General features: G+C 41.9%; 1 protein-coding gene across 1 annotated transcript in view; it reads left to right on the top strand.

Moving 5' to 3' along the window:
• LOC117440777 (zeta-sarcoglycan) overlaps positions 1–19,302 on the top strand; it is a 568,571-nt gene that overhangs the window by 406,995 nt on the left and 142,274 nt on the right. The window contains exon 4 of the mRNA XM_034077045.1: positions 17,103–17,190. Within this exon, the coding sequence (XP_033932936.1) occupies positions 17,103–17,190 (88 nt within the window). The remainder of the gene's footprint in view (positions 1–17,102; positions 17,191–19,302) is intronic.

Below are 19,302 nucleotides of genomic sequence, written 5' to 3'. Positions count from 1 at the left end.
AATATCAGTGAATGTAGCTCTCCGGCCCTGCCTTTTCTGTAAGTCATAGGCCAGGGTTCTCCATTTGTCCCTATATTTGTAGGGCAACTTTTTTATGATGGCTAGCATATTGCTAGGCATGTTCAACTCACACATGAATTCCAACTCTTCCATGACATTGCAGCATCCTCTCAGAAAGAGACCGTAAGCTTGCAGAGCTCGCACATCTTCTACTCTTATTGGCTGCCATGAAAGAGCCTTTTCCATGTAAGCTGAAACTATTTTCTGTGCATTACCAAAATGCTCCTGTAGCAAAGCCTTTGCTTTGGCATATCCTCTGTCATGGGCCATATGCTGACAGCTTCTGACAAGCTCCAAAGGCTGCCCCCTGGTGTACTGTTCGAGAAAATACAGGCGGTCTTTAGGATTGTGAGTCTTCTCCTCAATGCTGTGCTCAAAAGCTCTTATGAATGCTTGGTATTGAAATGGAGAGCCATCAAAAATCTGAATTTCTCTTTTAGGCAGAAAAGAAAGAGACTGTTGCTGAACCAACATGGATGTTATTTCATTTTGTCTTTCTAAGACATTAAGTAATGGGTTCTGAGCACGGCTACTTGGTGCCAGTGCTGCTGGGTGATTGCTTTGGTGCTGTAACTGTGGATGTGATTGTGTTGAACTTTGATGTATATTGGCCTCTGAGATTCTTGTGGCTTGATGTCCATTGGCTACTTCATGTTCTCTGTGCGAAAACTGTGCGTCAGACTGGCCACCTGTAGGCCTGTTTGTGTCAGGCACAAATGTTTTTGCTCCAGCACTGAGTGTGGCTTCCTTTCGTCCCCTTTCCAAATAAGAATTCATGCCATTGGGACTCACAGATGCGTTACTTGCAGCACGAGACCTTCCAGAGCGTCTTAGCACATTCATTTTAGCCCTTGATGCGGCTATTTCCACTTCCATTTCCAGTTCCTCCCTCTGTTTCCTGAGCTCTTCCTTCTGTTTCCTGAGCTCTTCCTCTTGTGCATCCAATGCATGCTTGTCTTCTAGTAACATTTGTCGTGCCATGAGAGCGGCCATGTCAGCCTCAGCTTTGATGCATGAGGATGTAGCTGAAACACTGGACCTGGTTCCAGCAGAGCTCTGCTTGCAAGACACAATGCTTCCTATGTTTGAAACACTGTCGCTTGGTTTTATTTCATCTTGTGCTTCGGAAGTTTCAACATTTTTCCCAGAGTGTTTTGAAACATGAGACATACTTTGCTGGTGTTCATCAGATATCTCATTTGAGGGCACATGTGCAATGGTGCTGCTCGGTTGTCTCCCAGTTTCAGAAAGCCATTGCTTGACATCGTCGATAAATCCATTATTGCATTTCAGTGTCTTGGCAAACCATACATTTTGTTTTTCCTGTTCGTCTGCAGGAAGAAGAGGAATTACAGATTTGTGTAACAGGGTGGTTTCATTAACCAGTTGAATTAAATGCTCAAGTTGAGTTTGTATTTGTGAAGTGTTGTCATCCCTTTGCATGAGACCCTTCATTGTTTTAATCACACTTTTCATTTTGTGAACCTTTGATTGACGTTCCTTTTGAAGCTTTTCCATTTTATTTGCCAAAGCCTTGGCTGTGAGTATCGACTCTCTCTTTTGTTCATCCATTTTTGCCACATTGACATCTGAATTTGCTCCACTTATTGACATATTCTTTTAATGTTTTAATGAATGCACCAACACAAGCTCCAATCCACTCAGCCGAACGCTCAATATATCACAGCTGCCGATAATAAGCAACCTCTAGCGGCACAAACCAACACACGCAAGCAACAAGTCAGTCCCCAATGGACACGCAGCAGTAACTTATTCACACTGTGTTCTAACAAACATTTACACAGCATGAATGAAGAAGTTACATACCGCTCGCTCTTGATGCTGTGTGGATTGTCCGTCAGTCCTTCTTTATCCTCCCGGCAGTACGCTGAAGTTTCCTTAATCCGCTCTCCAATACAGCGGCGAACACAGCACACAATGTTTCCTTTTAATTCCACAGCGTCCAGATCGATCCTAGGAATCTCCGTATATATCTTCGTTTTCCGTAGATCCACGCTGTGGTACAAACTTTTTTGTTGACTTAGTATTGCGGCAGTAATCTTAAACCAAGTGCCACGAGGGACTAAACAAGAGAAAAAACACTGTGGACGCGCAAAAACTCAGTCTTTCCAACACAGTATGCGTTTGACCTTTTATTTGCTTTCCAAAAATGCAATATTCCATATGAATGTACGTATCTCCTTGTATGTGCCTGCGTGAGTGCGTGCGGTCAACAAAAATTGTCCTTCTCTAGCTCACTCCCCCATCTATTGCCACCTGCACAGGTAAAAGCAACCGGATATAAACACAAACGTCACCACCCCAATGCAATGACACGCCCACCACCTATAGTGACTCAAAAAACATGTATCTTAACAAACACAGAAATGGCTTCATATGTGGCTCCTACAGTAAGATTGTCAGAACATCAGAAAACAACAAATAAGCACTGCACACCAACAGACACATCACTTGTTTAATAGCCCTTTCTAATTAGTGGAAAAAGTCATGGCAAGCCACAGCAGGCCCTTGATCACACGCTTGTATTCTGTTTAAGATTGGATAATAAACAACCCATCACCCTATCTTGCCAACCTGATCTCACCAGAATGCGTGACTCCACCACGACTCCTTAACACCGCATTGCGTGGTGGAGTCACGAACTTTGCTACATTTACGTGTCTGCACCACATCATTTTAGAGCACACATTTGAAATGGAGAATCGGGCTCGATACATGGTTAAATTAAAATCAGTAGGCGAGGCTGTAATTTGTGTTCTTGCTTTTCTCTTTGGAAGTCATCACATAACGGGATTGTAATACACGGTTCGGCTGCATTACAGATTACACATCTGCCGTAGTTCTCTATTTATAGAGCCCTGATGAGAAGACTTCTGGACAAACTTGAAGAACTGCCGCCAAAACTGAATATGTGACGTGGATCATAAATATATCAACAATTAAACAACATCTTGCATTTATTTTCACAAAATACGTCTCATTGCAGTATCAATAGTAATTTGGCGGACTTTTATATTTGATCCGATTGGTAGATAGGTTATATTTACACCATAACGGTGCACAGCTGATAGAAAAGGACTTGTAGTTTTTAAAGATATTACTGATTTTCTTTGAATATAAGAATGTAAATACTGAGTTGAGAGAATAGTCAGGGGATTTGGGTGATGGGAGACACATCTATGAAATCACAATTTCAATAAGTACTATTAAATGACGGATATGCCTTTCTGTCTGTGATATTTTACAAATCAGATATTAATGTGTCGAAGTAAAACATGAGAAATAGTATAGCAATATCCTGTAAAATTATGCAAAAACATGAATAAAACTACACATCTTCAGATGTTATACATACATAAGTGTCGTACACTAATAATACAACGTTATTATTAGTATGCTGTGTGTATATTGTGTGCACCGCCTAGTGGTTAAAGCACGTTATTGAATTATTTTTGTTGAATAATGTTATTTATGTTGAATAATGTTATTTGATGAAAACAACATTAAAAGTACATACTTTCATAGGGGGAAAGTTGAAGGTCAATGATAGAAATATAGAATATAAAAAAGCAAGAAGATACTGTAAGTGATCTGTACAATAAAATAGTTTAGTGCAGGATGTACAAAGATATTAATATGAGGATGTGCAAAACAGACAAACTAATTAACCTTTATTAACACATTAAATAATACTTTAGATTAAGGTATTCTTTCAAATAAGAAAAAAGCTTTGGGGCTATCTATAAATATTAAGCCTGACAAAGTACTTAACATTGCAGGAAAGCAATATATTAGACGTTAACTATGTTGAAGCACTTATTTTAACTGATAGTATTGTCACGCCCTGGCTCAAGGACGGACAAAGGAAGGAGACCACACATGATTCATCCAATTGAAGTGCATTTATTTAAAGAAACTAAATTAACTATGAAGTCAGTTAATCAGTAATGTGGGTAGTGTGTGGGTGTGTGAACATGCATCAGTATATAAAGAAATAACAAGCAAACCAAGGTCCAGTAGAGCCAAGCAACACAAGAGGAGAGAAAGACTGACTGCTCAGGCATCCATACTTGTAGCTGAGCAGTCAACCCAAATCAGGTGTCAGCAATCTCTCCTGATTTGGGGAGTGGCTAACCAGGGACCTGAGTCTAAGGCCTAGGGGCCGTCACTTTAATTATACTCTTATGTATGTAGATAGTATAAGAAATGTGTAATAGTGGAGGTATACTGTACACACATATTGATAGATGTCTTGTAATGCACTGTTAAGGAACCTGCGACCCAAGTTGTTCATTCATTGCATAACTACACCATAGTTGTGTATATGATATGTCAATAAACCTTAGAAAATCTTGAAATCTTGAAAGGGATGTGCAAAATAGCAATTATATACAGTTTTTAATTAGCTATTAGTAGAGAATAACAAGTAATTAATATACTTTATAGAGATCTGCAGATACATGTTTAGTCTTCTCAAGCACCAACTATCAAATATCTCTCCTGATTGTTGGCACTTGACAATCACCTTTCCCTGAATGTTACTCAGGTGTAACTAACGTCTGCTTTAAGGGTTGTTTATATTTCACATCATTAATCAGAATCTGCAAAGTAACTAAAATAAATGTAGTGGAGTAAAAATACCAGGTTAACCTCTGAATTGTAGTGGAGTAGAATTACAAAGTAACAATGAGCTGTCATGTGGGTATATATTAATGCTGCCCATCATGGATACAAGCGATTTTCACCCATTTAGTAATTACATGTTTTAAATTTGTACACACCAATTTGTTTCCTCTCGCCTAAACCTCCAGGGCTGTACACAGTTTAATACTGGCAACTTCTAATTTTGGGAAAAACATATTTTAAAACTACAATTCCCAGTAGAGACGTGCCATAGAGAACACTTTGTGAAACACAATAGCCAGCATGTGTAGTTTTCGGGGGGGCGTTCGAGTCCAGTTTTGAATAGTCTGGCGTGGTTTCGCTCCATTTCAAAGCGCTGTGACGCTCGGCGTAACCTTGGCGCACTGCCACTCCAACATCCAATCCCAGAGCTTGGAGATTAATCACGGGGTTTGTCAACGGGACTGTAGTCCCAAACGATAGCTGGGGATTATGGGTAGTGTAGTGTCTTCGACCATCCTAAACAGATTTTTCGGATATCATATCGCATTAACAACACCACATCTGGCGTCACAGAGATCTTCTGTTACTGTCCTTTCTTCTTAGAGGAAGTACAGAAACACGTAACTCTGGATTTGTTTTAATGTTTGAGGTGCAATAAACGACACTGCAGCTTTTTGGCATGTTAAAACTATTATTTTTCTTTCAACAGCTGGCGAAATTACAGCCGCCTACTGATTTCAAATGTGTGCTCTAAAATGATATGTATAAATGACTATTATCATTATTATAAGCAAGACAATAAATGGCAAAGATATGTGAAAAATAAACGTATTTAAGATACGCTCATAAGAAACATAACGTGGGAGAAAATATGTTTGTAGAAGATATGTAGAAAATAAATGTATTTGAGATACGTTCATAACGAACGTAACGTGGGAGAAAATAAGTTTCTAGCGTAATTGAGAATGCAGTTTAGTTCTGTGGGAACTAGAGATGTTAAGATTCACCGATTCGCATCGGTGCACCGGCATAAATGTTCAAGATTCTTTCACACACACACATACGGGTATTGGGCCGAGTGCGACACCGTACTTCTGGTATCAGCCATTTCACGCGAGGTGGAAGCAGAATATCATAGTCTATTGCCTTAATCAATATCTAGTAGGGGTGTAACGGTACACGTACCCGTACCGAAATTATTCGGTACGGGCCCTTCGGTTCGGTACACGTGTGTACCGAAGTGTACCGAACGAATATAACGTTAAACGTAAAATATTGAGAACGTGAACAACTTCTTGGAAGTAATCTCAGGTGCTGCGTCGCAGCATTCAGAGTAATTTCCTCACATTGGGTTCAACGCGTCATAGAGAGAGCAAGTCATTCCATTGGATGTGAGGGCATGCTATGAGAGCTGGTCAGAGGGATGCGTTCAAATGTAGTCAGTAATTTGAGGAACTGTCGAAAATTAATGGCGAACGCAGATAAAGTTGAGCTCGAAAATCCTCCAGCATCATTGAAGTCTCCGGTTTGGGAACATTTTGGTTTCGCAGTTACGTACAAGGATGACGGACAAAGACAGGTGGACCGAACCAAAGCTGTTTGTCGGCATTGTTCAACTAAAATTGGTTACGCGGCTGGCAATACATCAAACTTGCACACTCTTGAAAAGGCATCACCCGAACGTGAATATCACCGGTACCAAAAGACTGAAGTGCAAACCCAACTCCCGCTAGCATTTGAGCCTCCACCACTCGTAAAAACTTCAGACCAAGCCAAAGCTATTACAAACGCCAAATATCCTTATGTTGCCATGTTAGCAAAGCGCTACCTGGCTGTATATGCTACCTCTGTCCCTAGCGAGAGGGTTTTCTCCACAGCAGGATACATTGCTAGTGCCAGCAGATCTGCCCTTTCGGCAAGCAATGTGGAAAAGTTCATTTTTCTTTAAACAACATGAACATACAATGACAAGAAAGTCATAATGTCAAACTGGCTGCTTAGGTACTAGTACAGTACAGTTCAAATACAGATAATTTCAGTTCATCGAAATGCTGCACCTTAATGTTCATTTGATTATATTTTGTATTTATTTGAGTGAATATTCACAGTTTAATAATAATTAAAAACCCAAAACTAATAGTTTATGTTTTGTGAGTACTTGTACAGTAAAGTTCAAATACAGATTATTTCAGTTCATCGAAATGCTGCACCTTAATGTTTATTTTATTATATTTTGTATTTATTTGAGTGAATACATTATTCACAGTTTAATAATAATAAAAAAATATATATATATGTTTTGTTTTGTGAAAAAAAATTCTGCTGTACCGAAAACGTACCGAACCGAACCGTGACCAAAAAACTGAGGTACGTACCGAACCGAAATGTTTGTGAACCGTTACACCCCTAATATCTAGTCAACTCTAAAATACCACATATATGCAATGGCATGATAATATTATTGTGACAAGTGGGGTATTCACCTGGTGTTTCCAGAAATTAGACGTAGATGCAGCCAACATCGACGAAGGCCACGTTCAAGGTTCGTTTTTCCATACAGGACAATACAGTTTAGTGCATACATATGCATTCCATACAAGACTGCAGGCAGTCTTGTAAGGGCAATCCGACAACCCACACAGCTCTAGTTTACGCTGGTAACGACCTAGAGCACACCCCTCAAGTCCAGAGATGTAATCCGAAGACATGCAGCGATTTATTCGGTCGTTAATTCAGAGAAAAAACCTAGTGCGCTCTGCCTGGCTACTTTAGCTAGCTGTTTATATTAGCACCTCCACGATATTAGCACCTCCAGGAAAATGGCGTATTTATATATATATATATGGCTCGCGTTGCATTGTGGGTAGCTCGTGACGTCACTGTGTGTGAAAGAATGCGAGTGCACCGGTTGAAAGAGTGCACATCGGCTACAGTTTGGGTTGAACCGGGTTGAACTCGCGATGCATCGATTGCATAGCGTCTTTGCATCGGTAAAAAAACGATTCATTCATATAAAATCCCTTCATATTGTCAACGCTCAGCAGAGACGATCTTTGATATTTGCTTCGCTACTACGGAGGTCGAGAGTCTCAGTTATCAACACACACGGAAGTTGAGGAGAAAGAGAAACACAGCGCACCGAAAAATACCTACAAATCAAACGTTTGGCAACACTTCGGATTGTTCAAGAAAGACGGTGTAATAGTCCTTTATGCTATATAGTTGACCGCAGGTCATGGAGAGTAATAAGGTATCCGTAGACCTTTGTATGAGGTATCTTTATTACTTAACAGGTCTACAGCCATGATACATAGATCCGTCCTAGATACGGGCTTGCATACACACAGTATCACTCCGCAGCCGCACCCCATCAGTAACGTCCTGATGGTATATGTGCGCGGCACTATATACTACAGACGGTCAACTTGAAAAATCGCTCGCAAATTGTTAACGATGCCGAGCCGCTTTAAAGTACACAAGTAGTACGAGGAACTTAGCGACGCACATAAAGAGGCGACATGGTGTTAGGATTTGTCTGTGTTAGTATTTTTCGTGTCCTTTTCTATCTTTGGGTTTCCTATTTTATTTTGTAAAGTGTTCACCCCCGTTTCCTGCCTGTTTGCTTTCTGTCGGTTTCCCTCTCTGATTACCCAATTGTGTTCACCTGGTACCCATGTGTTTTCTCCTCCCTCCTCACCTGTCTCGTGTTTATGTGATTAGTCCTGGGTGTATTTAAGTTCTGGGTTTTCTGTCTCTCTTTGTCGGGTTGTCTTGTGATTTGGCTTGTCCTCGGTGAGTGTTCTGTTCTGCCTGTATATATATATATATATATATATAGCCTTGAAATAAAGGAATTATTTTGACTTTAATCTGCATTTGGGTCCTACCTGCTTCCTTCGCTCTACCGTAACATTACAACCCGACCCTAAATATGGGCCCAGCAGATCCTTTTGAGCAGGAATTATTGGATTTTACGTTTTCTTTGGCTACCTGCTCTGATCAATGGATAGGAGCGGTCAGGGTTCAGCAGCGAGATGCTGCCCTGGCTGAAGCAGTCCACCTTACACTGAGGAATCAAGGTTTGGTGAAATTCTTACCTGCCAGGCTTTTGGATTACCTCACAATTTGTTTTCCCGATCCTGACAGACCCAGGTCTCCCAACTCCTGTTTTGACACCACATGCATTGGTGTGGTCCGTCTGGCATCAGCCCCTGCTTCTCACCCAGTGTTTGCTACTGTCCAGGAGCCATTCGCTGGTACTCGTCTGGCCTTTGGAGGTCCACGGAGCCTCCAAACGGCTCCTAAATGAAGGGGTCGCAAGGCCAGGTTGGCAGCACGAGCCCAAATAGCCAGGGTTCCAGAACCAGTTCAGCCCCCAGCAGCCATGGTTACGGACCCAGTTCTGGCCCCAGCAGCCATGGTTCCGTGCCCCAGTACCATCCCACATAGCCATGGTACCGTGCTCCAGTACCACCCCACACAGCCATGGATCCGTGTTCCGGTTCCCTGCCCAGCAGCCATGGTTCCGGCTCCAGTGCCGGTCCCAGCAGCCACGGTCCCTGCTCCGGAACCGGACTTTACAGCCATGCTTCCGGCTCCAGAACCGGACCTTTCAGCCAGGATTCTGGCTTCAATTCAGGCCCCAGTCCCGGTCCCAGCAGCCTTGGTGCCAGACCCAGATGTGGCCCCAGCTGCCACAGTCCCATCTCCAGTTCCCCCTCGAGTTCCCTCCTCTGGTCCCTCCTCTGGTCCCTCCTTTAGTCCCTCCTTGAGTCCCCTCTCTAGTTCGCCTCTCGAGTCCCCTCTCAAGTTCCCTTCTCTAGTCCCTCCTCTAGTCCCTCCTCTAGTCCCCTCTGGAGTCCCCTCTCCAGTTCCCTCCTCTGGTCCCTCCTCTAGTCCCTCCTTTAGTCCCTCCTCGAGTCCCCTCTCTAGTTCGCCTCTCGAGTCCCCTCTCAAGTTCCCTTCTCTAGTCCCTCCTCTAGTCCCCTCTGGAGTCCCCTCTCCAGTTCCCTCCTTTAGTCCCTCCTCTAGTCCCTCCTCAAGTCCCCTCTCTAGTTCCCCTCTCGAGTCTCCTCTCGAGTTTCGTTCTCTAGTTCCTCCTCTGGTCCCTTCTCTAGTCCCTTCCCTAGTCCCTCCTCAGGTCACTTTCCTAGTCCCTTCTCTAGTCCCATCTAAAGTCCCTACTGAAGGGCTGTTGGAGGTCCCGCAGACTACTCTTCTGCCGGGGGTCCTGCCAACCCCATGTCCTGTGCCGTTGGAGGTCCCGCAGACTACTCTTCTGCCGGGGGTCCTGCCAACCCCATGTCCTGTGCCGTTGGAGGTCCCGCAGACTGCTCTTCTGCCGGGGGTCCTGCCAACTCCATGTCCTGTCCCGTTGGGGGTCCCGCCGACTGCTCTCCTGCCGGGGGTCCTGCCAACCCTGTGTCCTGTCCCGTTGGAGGTCCCGCCGCCTACTCTCCTGCCGGGGGGCCTGCCAGCTCCTTGTCCTGTCTCGTTGGTGGTCCCGCCGACTGCTCTCCTGCCGGGGGTCCTGCCAATCCCGTGTCCTGGTCCTCTTCCGTGGGGGATCCTGCCGAGGCCTGTCCCACCAGCTCCGACACCGGGTCCTGCCCGGCCTCCGGCACTGTCCCGTCAGCGCCTTCCTGCTTGGCCTGCGGAGCTGTCTGGTCTTCGCCCTCGAGCCCGGCCCCCTGAGTGCAGCGGTCCTCGCCCTCGGGCCCGGCCCCCTGACTCTTCCTGCCGCTGCCTTCGCCCCTCCATGGTCCCCACCTTGGACTCTGTCTTGCCCCCGGGCCGTCCGCCCGAATCCCCCTTTTTGGACTTCGCCTTACCCCCGGGCCGTCTACCCGAGACCCCTTCCTGGTCCTCTGCCTTGCCCCCGGGCCGTCCTTCTGTCTCTCTTTGTCGGGTTGTCTTGTGATTTGGCTTGTCCTCGGTGAGTGTTCTGTTCTGCCTGTATATGTATATATATATATAGCCTTGAAATAAAGGAATTATTTTGACTTTAATCTGCATTTGGGTCCTACCTGCTTCCTTCGCTCTACCGTAACACATGGGGTCTGCGGCTAAAAAGAGAAACCTGAAAGTTAGACATATGAGTCAAATCACTCAGTGAGGTGTTCTGTCAGAGAGAGTGGTGTTTAGTTTACAGCAGCCTGTGACGGCCAATAATAATTTAAATGTCTTCCTTACTGTAAGCAGTTATGAAATACCCGTTTGTGAGAGGTTATTTGTATTCTTTATTGTTCATATAGAACCCACTGCTTTCTGCTGAGTTAGCCTATGATTGAGTGTTAAGCACATCAGGCTGGCAGCTGTATGGGCATTGCACTATGGTAGCTGTTATTTGCACATTGTTAATGAGCAATGCATCCTTACATTGTTTAACTGTGAGGTGTTATACAATTGTACTGTAGCCTACTCTGGAGAGCTTTTAAAGGTAAACAAATAAACGGCATGATGGGATGTGTAGTACCAAATATGTGAAGCACTTTTTTGTTAATGTATGATTTGCTGCATATAAGGAATAAAACAAAAATCCTCTGTCGTACCATATTGAAGTATCATTATTTTTGCATAGTGTTGAATCGCACCGAATCGCATAATGTTGAATCAAATCGTATCGAACTGTATCGCAACAGGGGTGAATCGTATCGCATCGCCTGGTGTTTCAAATGTATCGTTAATGTATCGTATCGTGGCAATGTATCGAGATGCGCATCGCATCGGCTTCAGTGATGGAGATGCACATCCCTAGTGGGAATGTAATTTTTAGGAGACAGCTGTTGCCATAATACATTCTTATTATGAATACAAATAAAATAAAAGAAGCCTCCCGTGAGTTACTACAAGCTATAAAGTAGATTTAAAAAACGTTTTATAGAATAAAAGCTCACTGCTGGACGTTGTAGAAATGCGTGTGTGCACCACGACAAAGGAGCCTCATTCACTTTACATTGGGGTTGTTTGCGTGGTGCAGACACGTAAATGTAAAAAAGTTCGTGACTCCACCACGCAATGCGGTGTTAAGGAGTCGTGGTGGAGTCACGCATTCTGGTGAGATCAGGTTGTATTTTGCTCTTAGGCCTGCACAATATTGCTAAATCTGACATTTTGTTTCTGCAATATGCATTAAAGCTATAAGGGTCTAGATTTCTCTTTTTTGAGGTAGTCGGTGGTTCCTTTTGATGAATGCATGTTATAAAAATCTGCTTGCAGACAAATAAGTGTTTGTAATCAATATGTGTGTAATGCATTACATTTCAGTGACCCCAAGTAGCCAAAAGAACAGTTGTTGGATTTTTGAACTATATGGAAATGGCTGATCAATAACACAGAACATTGAAAAGCATGTCCTTCTCTTGTCAGACTAAAACAATGTTGTTAAAAAATAAATGCTTGTAACATAGTTTCAATTTGTGACATGTTTCATATCTGGACTGACCTGGACAAAGTTCACACTAACCACCGTCAGACTGAGTGGCCGACAGACAGGTAGACTGGGCTTTTGGACAGTCAAAGAGAAAGGAAGAGAATATCACGGACCAGAGATAAGAGGGCTGGAGGCTTTTTGTTATACTGACAGGTAAAAGTATATCCTGTTAAGCCCATGTCCCTGCTTTTTATAAAGAGAGATGGACAGTCATTGAGACAGGCGATCGCATCTCACTACACTCAGGCGGGCTAAAAGCAGTTATTAGGCTGATGGCAAAGATGAATCAACCAAATGTATCTTGCATGAGGCTTGCTGCTGAGGCGGATACTGTGGATGTAGATAGTCAGACAGGAAGGCTGAAAGCACTTATTAGAGTGATGACTAAACACAAATAACCCATCAGATCACTTATGACCTTCAGTCCAGACCTGAATAGGCTGACAGTGAGACAGGCGTTGAGTTAGTGAGACAGCCAGTGAGACAGGTAGACATTATGACCCATCTCTACTGCTGGCTGGAGGCTGTGAGGATGAGCTCCAGCAACAGTCCACGGCTTATTATTACCTGACTAATTACACTGGCTACTTCAGGCTGGCAGCTCTATGCCGGCATTAATAATCAAAATGAAATTAAACTATTAACTGAATTAATGGCGCTGTGGTGTACGTTGCGTATCTCACAAGAGAGAGCACGATGCATGTGCCTTCAGTGTGTTTATTGGTGCCTCTCTGCACATTTCACACGATAAGGGGAGATTTATGAGCGAGACTCTAAACACAAAAGCCAGAGGGACAATCCAGAGAGCAGCAGAGGGAGGTAAACAGAGAAGTGATCTGAGCACAAAGTAAACATCACAAATGATGCTTCGTACGTGAGGAAATGCTAAATGATGAAAATCATTTTTTTAATATATTTCATATACATTTCTCTGCATGGTGATTTGCCAGCTGTGCAGTGGCAAAAAAAGAGGCATGGTTTAAGTGTTGTCACTTTTTCATGTGAAGTTCCAGACTGTGAAATAATTTCAAGAAATAAAATCTCCATTTTTAAAGTGTAAGCTCGCTCTCCCTTCAAATGAAAGACAGCATTTCCCCATCTTTGAGAGAGGCCTTTAAGAATCTGCTGTCTTCTCACCTTCCCACCCTTGTACCCGCCTTAAATCTTACTACTACTTTTCTCTGCAATATAATCTTCTAAACAATTAGTATCAATTACCTTGATAAATGAACCAATTTCCTAAAATACTTTTTGTATGCTTATTGTTACGCCATATTAAACTTTATTTGTTTGTTTTTTATTTCAAAATGGGCCTGTTACCACCGCCAATGAGGTTTTGTATTTGGTTCCGTCTGTTGGTTTGCTTTTGGTTTGTCTGCTTGTCAGCAGGATCATAAAACATTTAAAGACATATAGCCCGTTTTAACTAAACTTTGTAGAAGGGTGAACCATGGGCCATGGAAGAACACATTACATGTTGGAGCAGATCCTAATCATGGTGCTGATGCAAAGATTAACTTTTACTTATAACAGCCTTGGAGAATGTCTGAGATAACTGAGAGCCCTAACTGTCTCCATGTGGCTGCATGAGGATTAGGGTTGCAAAGGGGCGGAAAGTTTCCATGGGAAGTTAAGCTGGGGAATTTTGGAAATATTCGATGCAAAATTAACATTTCAACAGATTTTATTTGTTTCATTGAAGAATGAAAACAGGAATGTTGAGTTAAATATTACTCATCCCCCCCAACCCCACTCATTAAAAAGTGAACAAAAATGCACCCCCCATCCAAAGATCCCCACAAAGTCCCATTCAAAATGTTAAATGAAAAGAGCCCCTCTCCCTCCAAAAAGTGCCATTAAACATGCAAATCTTCCTTCAAGCAATCCTCTGCATTTTTGCTAAAGCCTTTCAGTCAATGGGCTCTTCCTGGGCCTCATCAACATCTAACTCTGAGTCTTCCTCTGCAGTGTCACTGTCCAGCCTTGTTGAGGATGGCTCTGTGTCAGGCTCAAAGAGCCTTAGGTTTGCCCGAATGCCAACCAGTTCTTCCACTCTCACATTTGTGAGCCTGTTGCGAACCTTTGTGTGGTCTCAATAGCCATGCAGTAAGCAGTGTGCTATGGCATGGATATTCAAGTGTACTTGAGTGGCATGTGTTTGTTTTAGTTAAGATTATGCTAAAATATACTTTCCCCAGCTATGTTTGAGTTCCCTATGAAGAGCCAACCTTCGATTTTGAAAATTCCCAGTGTATTCCCATAAATTCCCGTTTATTCCCATAAATTCCCGTTTATTCCCATAAATTCCCGTTTATTCCCGTTAATTCCCGTGGAAAGTTTCCATCTTTGAAAATTCCAGGAATTTTGCAACCCTAATGAGGATATCAATGTCTGTAGATAGAATTACAAATATATTACTATAATGCATTTCACATAGGCTAACTGATTATGGGAAGATGCTGTAAGATGTATTTGAATGTATGTCATTGTATGTGAAGAGGGTTCTGAAGATTGTATTGAGGCTTATCTGAGATTGAGTCAGTTTAAATATTTGGTGACAGTCACTATAAGAGTGTGTGTATGTGTACATCATTGACACAGCAGCTGTGGCCTGCACACACACAGTAACTGTGTAAGTGTGTAATAATAATTCCATCAACCAACAACATCAAACAATGTAGAGATGGTGTACGCATCACCTGATGGATTCATGTCATAAAATATTACAGATCCATCATGCAAGGCAATACACTTTTCAGTATAACTCCAAAAGGATGAACATCAAACTGATATTAAAATGAGTAAAACTTCAAACCGTCATCAAACATCAAGAAAAACCTCACTGAAGATCAGAGCTTTCATGGCTTTAATGTCACATAAAGCTAGCTCAATAGGTCTGTATAAGCAGCAGCTCTATACAAGTCAGTACGATACAAATATTTCCCTTTCCTGAACTTATGACACGGCATGTTTCTGCACATTACCCATTGATCCACGCAGAATATGCATCCCAAAAGCACTTTTTTCAACTATCACAGTGAAGAAGACTGCAAACAGAGAACATGGATTTTAAAATAAAGTGTGAAATGTATGAATTGTTCATTAACGAACACAGGCACAGTCTATGTTGGTATGATGAAAAACGGTATAGTCATTTCTATATGCGATGTGACGTATGTACATACAAATGTGAGAAGTGGTTACCAAGGTAATAAGGAGCTCACGATTCGATGCGTGAGGTTTTGAACTGTAATAATTGTTGATTGCCCGAGGTGGAAATAAACACTTTTTGCATCAAGAAGCACAGTCCATATTGTTACCTGCTCCTGCATGTTCCTTCAGCCCCAACAGTCAGATTGTTTGTCTTCAATCAGCTGTTGTATAAATAGACATTAGCAGCTGTTTAATATGCAGCAATTATTTACAGCCCTAATTTCCATGCATCTGCATATGGGTGCTTAATCAAATAAGATTCCCCATCTACGGCTGCACTTCTAAATGACAGAGTCCTGCACTAAATGAATGGGATCAGGCCTGTTCATACACACTGCCCATTGAGCTGGAATGATTGGAGGCACATTACATCTGCTGTGCTTTACAAAGCGCCCATCCCTCTTAACAGAGTGGAAAGATAATATAGTGAAGCCTATCACACGCCCCGTTGACAATGATTCATCCAGCATACATGGATTAGGTATCCGATGAGAGTGGCAATGCACAATAAACCTTGTGGAGCACTCATTTGTTGTTTGGAAAATGTGTTACCTGACTCTGTGTGAGTGGGTGGTTTGTTTAATTGTGTTGTGTGTACTGTTTATTCAGTGTCTTTGTGTATGCTTTTAGTGTGTGTGTTCTGAAAGTCCCTCACACTTTTCCCCTGGTCCCTGTTTGTGCTTGTGATGAGCTCGTCCCCAGGAGACCCTGGACGCTTCAAATTAGAGAACAGACAGGTGTGGCATATTAGAAATGTGGTCTTGACTCGCAAAAGCAATGAATATCCATCCAAAAGAAAAGCAAAACAAAGAGGGGGTGATTGAGGCCGTCTGAGAGAGAATAGGATGGAAGAAGAATTGGGGAAAAAGAGGAATCTTTCCATTTTAACGGATCAACGATTTTCCAATTTGATCAACATTCTCATTTGGAATTCAGACTTGAATGCAGCAAGATATTCATTTGGGGAATCAAGAGAGAAATTGGGTCACCTGTGAGCTATTCATTTCACGCCGCCAAAACAAATAAGCAATTTAAAAGATAGAGGGAGAGAAGTGAAGGGAAAGAGAATAAAAATAAATTCATGTAAGTGCAGAGATATAATGAAAGGGGGAAAGAGAAAAGCAAGGTAAGAAAATAAAAGTTGGTTAAGATTGTAAGTACGATGATTTTACTCATTGCGAGAAAGGTGAGGGGCAAAGAGATAGAGAGAAACAGTCAGCTGTTAGATTGAATTGGGAACTTAATGAAAATAGCAGACACAGGGTTTAGCATTCATTGCAACACACAGCCACCGAATGTAAACCGATTTAGGCAGCGTGTGTGGCTCCACCAGAATCTTAAGAGGGGAGCAGAGGTCATGGTCACAATTGCATTAAGCTCATTTATGTTGAGAATAATTGCTCTTTTGCGCACAACTGGAAAACAAGCAAACACACTGACAGACAGGAGGCTGTCTTGAATAAATTATGCAAATGTAATGCAGAGTATGGCTGAAGTGAGGGTGTCAAGTGTGAACTGTGAATGTTGATACAGTTTAGGGCAGTATTGGTTATAAGGTTAATACAGTATTGAGTGGTGCCTGGAAGGGCAAGTGTAGAGGCTACAGGGGAGAGAAAGAACGCAAGGAGCATGTGTGTTGGTATGGAAACTAAAGGTATATCAGTATACACAGATTTGTATGTGACTGAGAAAGAAATATTACCACTTTCTGTTTTCATAACCACCTTTTTCCCTCTTCCTCCCTCTTTAGGACAGTCCATTGATCATACAGTCGGACAGAAATGTGACAGTCAATGCTAGGAACGATCAGGGACAACTGATGGGTCAGCTAACCGTGGGTAAGAAGCATAAACACACACACACACACACACACACACACACACACACAAATACAAACAAACACAAACATAATTCATGGGTGGTAAACTTTTTATTTCAAAACAACCTTCAAACCGGATCATTTCTCCAAGACAATCAGGTATATTGCTTTGTTTTTGCTTGAATTCCTAAATGCATTTTACCTCCTTCTGTTTACCAAACTAAATGCTATATTTTTCCATTAGTGCATCTCACTGAGGCTGACAGCCGTGTTGTTTCCTCGACTAAATCATTTTTTTCTAAGCTCTCATTGGATTAGCGAGGGCCCAGTGTATTATGGAAGACGTCACTCAGAGAACATATGACGATATCCTTATGGGGCATAATAACTTGAAAAAAGTTTGAGGATATACCGTAGCTAAAAAGATTATGAATTGATCAGATACTTTAAAATGTGCATATGGAAATCCTTAGTGAATATAAAGTATGTGTGTACTGTACCAAGCTAGTGTTTTCAGAGTTCAGGAAAAATATATAGAAAAAAGAGATATTTAAACCATGGTTAAAGAAAGACAGCTAAAAGGAGATCAAGTAGCACAGGGCTCAGATAAACAATAACAATCAGTGATCAGTGAATTCTGATTTTAAAAAACTAAAAAACTAAAGAGGCCTGATGGTGTTAGAAAACAAGTTAAATTGATTTACTTCAAGAAGACGGGTACAGATGAATTGTGTGTTCTAAAAACTGGGATTTCTAGGAGCCACCAAGATTACAACAGCTAAAACTGGAGTTCATAGCAGGTTAAATATAAAATGGAGTTATCTGTGAACTTGTGTTCCTTTTTTATTGTCCCTTTTTTAAACTCTTTATTTGAAAAACAGTAGCTACTGGAGCGGTCAGCACCGAGCCCTTTAGCATTTACTCATGTTTAGACTTTAATGTACTACAAGGAGGACCTCATTGTGGCCTTGCTAAAATGTCATGTACTCCCTTAGAATATGACTGGACATGAGCAATTAAGGTCAATGCAGGTAAATGGAGTTTAGGAATGTGATTGCAGCAAGGTCTTGCTCTTGTATTCATACTGGACTGTAATACTATATTTTCCTCTTCTAGTCATCTTAAAATAAAAAATAAAAAGCTCCTTTGTAGGTGATTTTAACTGTGGACTCTCAACCATTTGCCACAGTGTTAGTTGCTTTGTCTTATGATTTTTGATGAGCTTATTTACTTACAGCACACACATTGACGTGGCAATAATACATTTAAGGAAAATCAGGCCATCCACTTTCAGGCCAATCCGACTATTTTTTTTGAATTCCTGTTGTTTAACTGGTTTTCCAATCTTGCACATAATTGCTTGTCACTTAACTACCCAGTGCTTTAGTAATATCATGACATATTTACAGAAATTCATAATGTTTTAGGCCACTCTAGGCTTTGTTTACAATGATTTTGTCGCAACTTTTGGCATTTCTATCCACTAAAAATAAATCAACTAGTTACTTATCATTATTTATTGATTTGAATGAACCTGCGAGTGAGATAGGTTTTTCATTTCATTTCAAACCTTTATTTAACCAGATTGGTCCCATTGAGATCATAGATCTCTTTTTCAAGGGAGACCTGCAGCATATAGGTTCCACATGAAACATAAAACAATAAAGGACATTATACATTATATTTACAGGATACATAGTTATAGACATTTACAAGTGCCCATTGTATCGGCAAGCATTTCATTTACCCTAGCTTTAAAAACATGCAGAGGAATGAGATTGCTCAGTTTCAATTCTTGCTGAAGATTGTTCCAAGCAAGTGGAGCTGCGCACATAAAAGCTGTCTTACCTGAGACAGTCCTTGCTCTTGGCACATCTAACAAGACCACATCATGTGACCTCAGACAATAGCTGCTTGCAACTCTCTGTGTTATCAGCGAGCAGATATAATACGGGAGTTTACCCAACAAAGCTTTATAGATAAAAGTGTACCAGTGACTGAGCCTCCGTACAGAGAGAGATGGTAAACCTTCCTTGGTATACAGTGTACAGTGATGAGTAAGCGCTTTACAATTTGTGACAAATCTCAGAGCACTGTGATACGCAGCATCCAATTTGCTCAGGTAATTGGC

Source organism: Pseudochaenichthys georgianus, chromosome 1 (assembly GCF_902827115.2).
Source record: "Pseudochaenichthys georgianus chromosome 1, fPseGeo1.2, whole genome shotgun sequence".
Taxonomy (NCBI): Eukaryota; Metazoa; Chordata; class Actinopteri; order Perciformes; family Channichthyidae; genus Pseudochaenichthys; species Pseudochaenichthys georgianus.
Note: the sequence above shows the minus strand (reverse complement) of the source record. Positions and strands in the feature narration are given on the sequence as shown.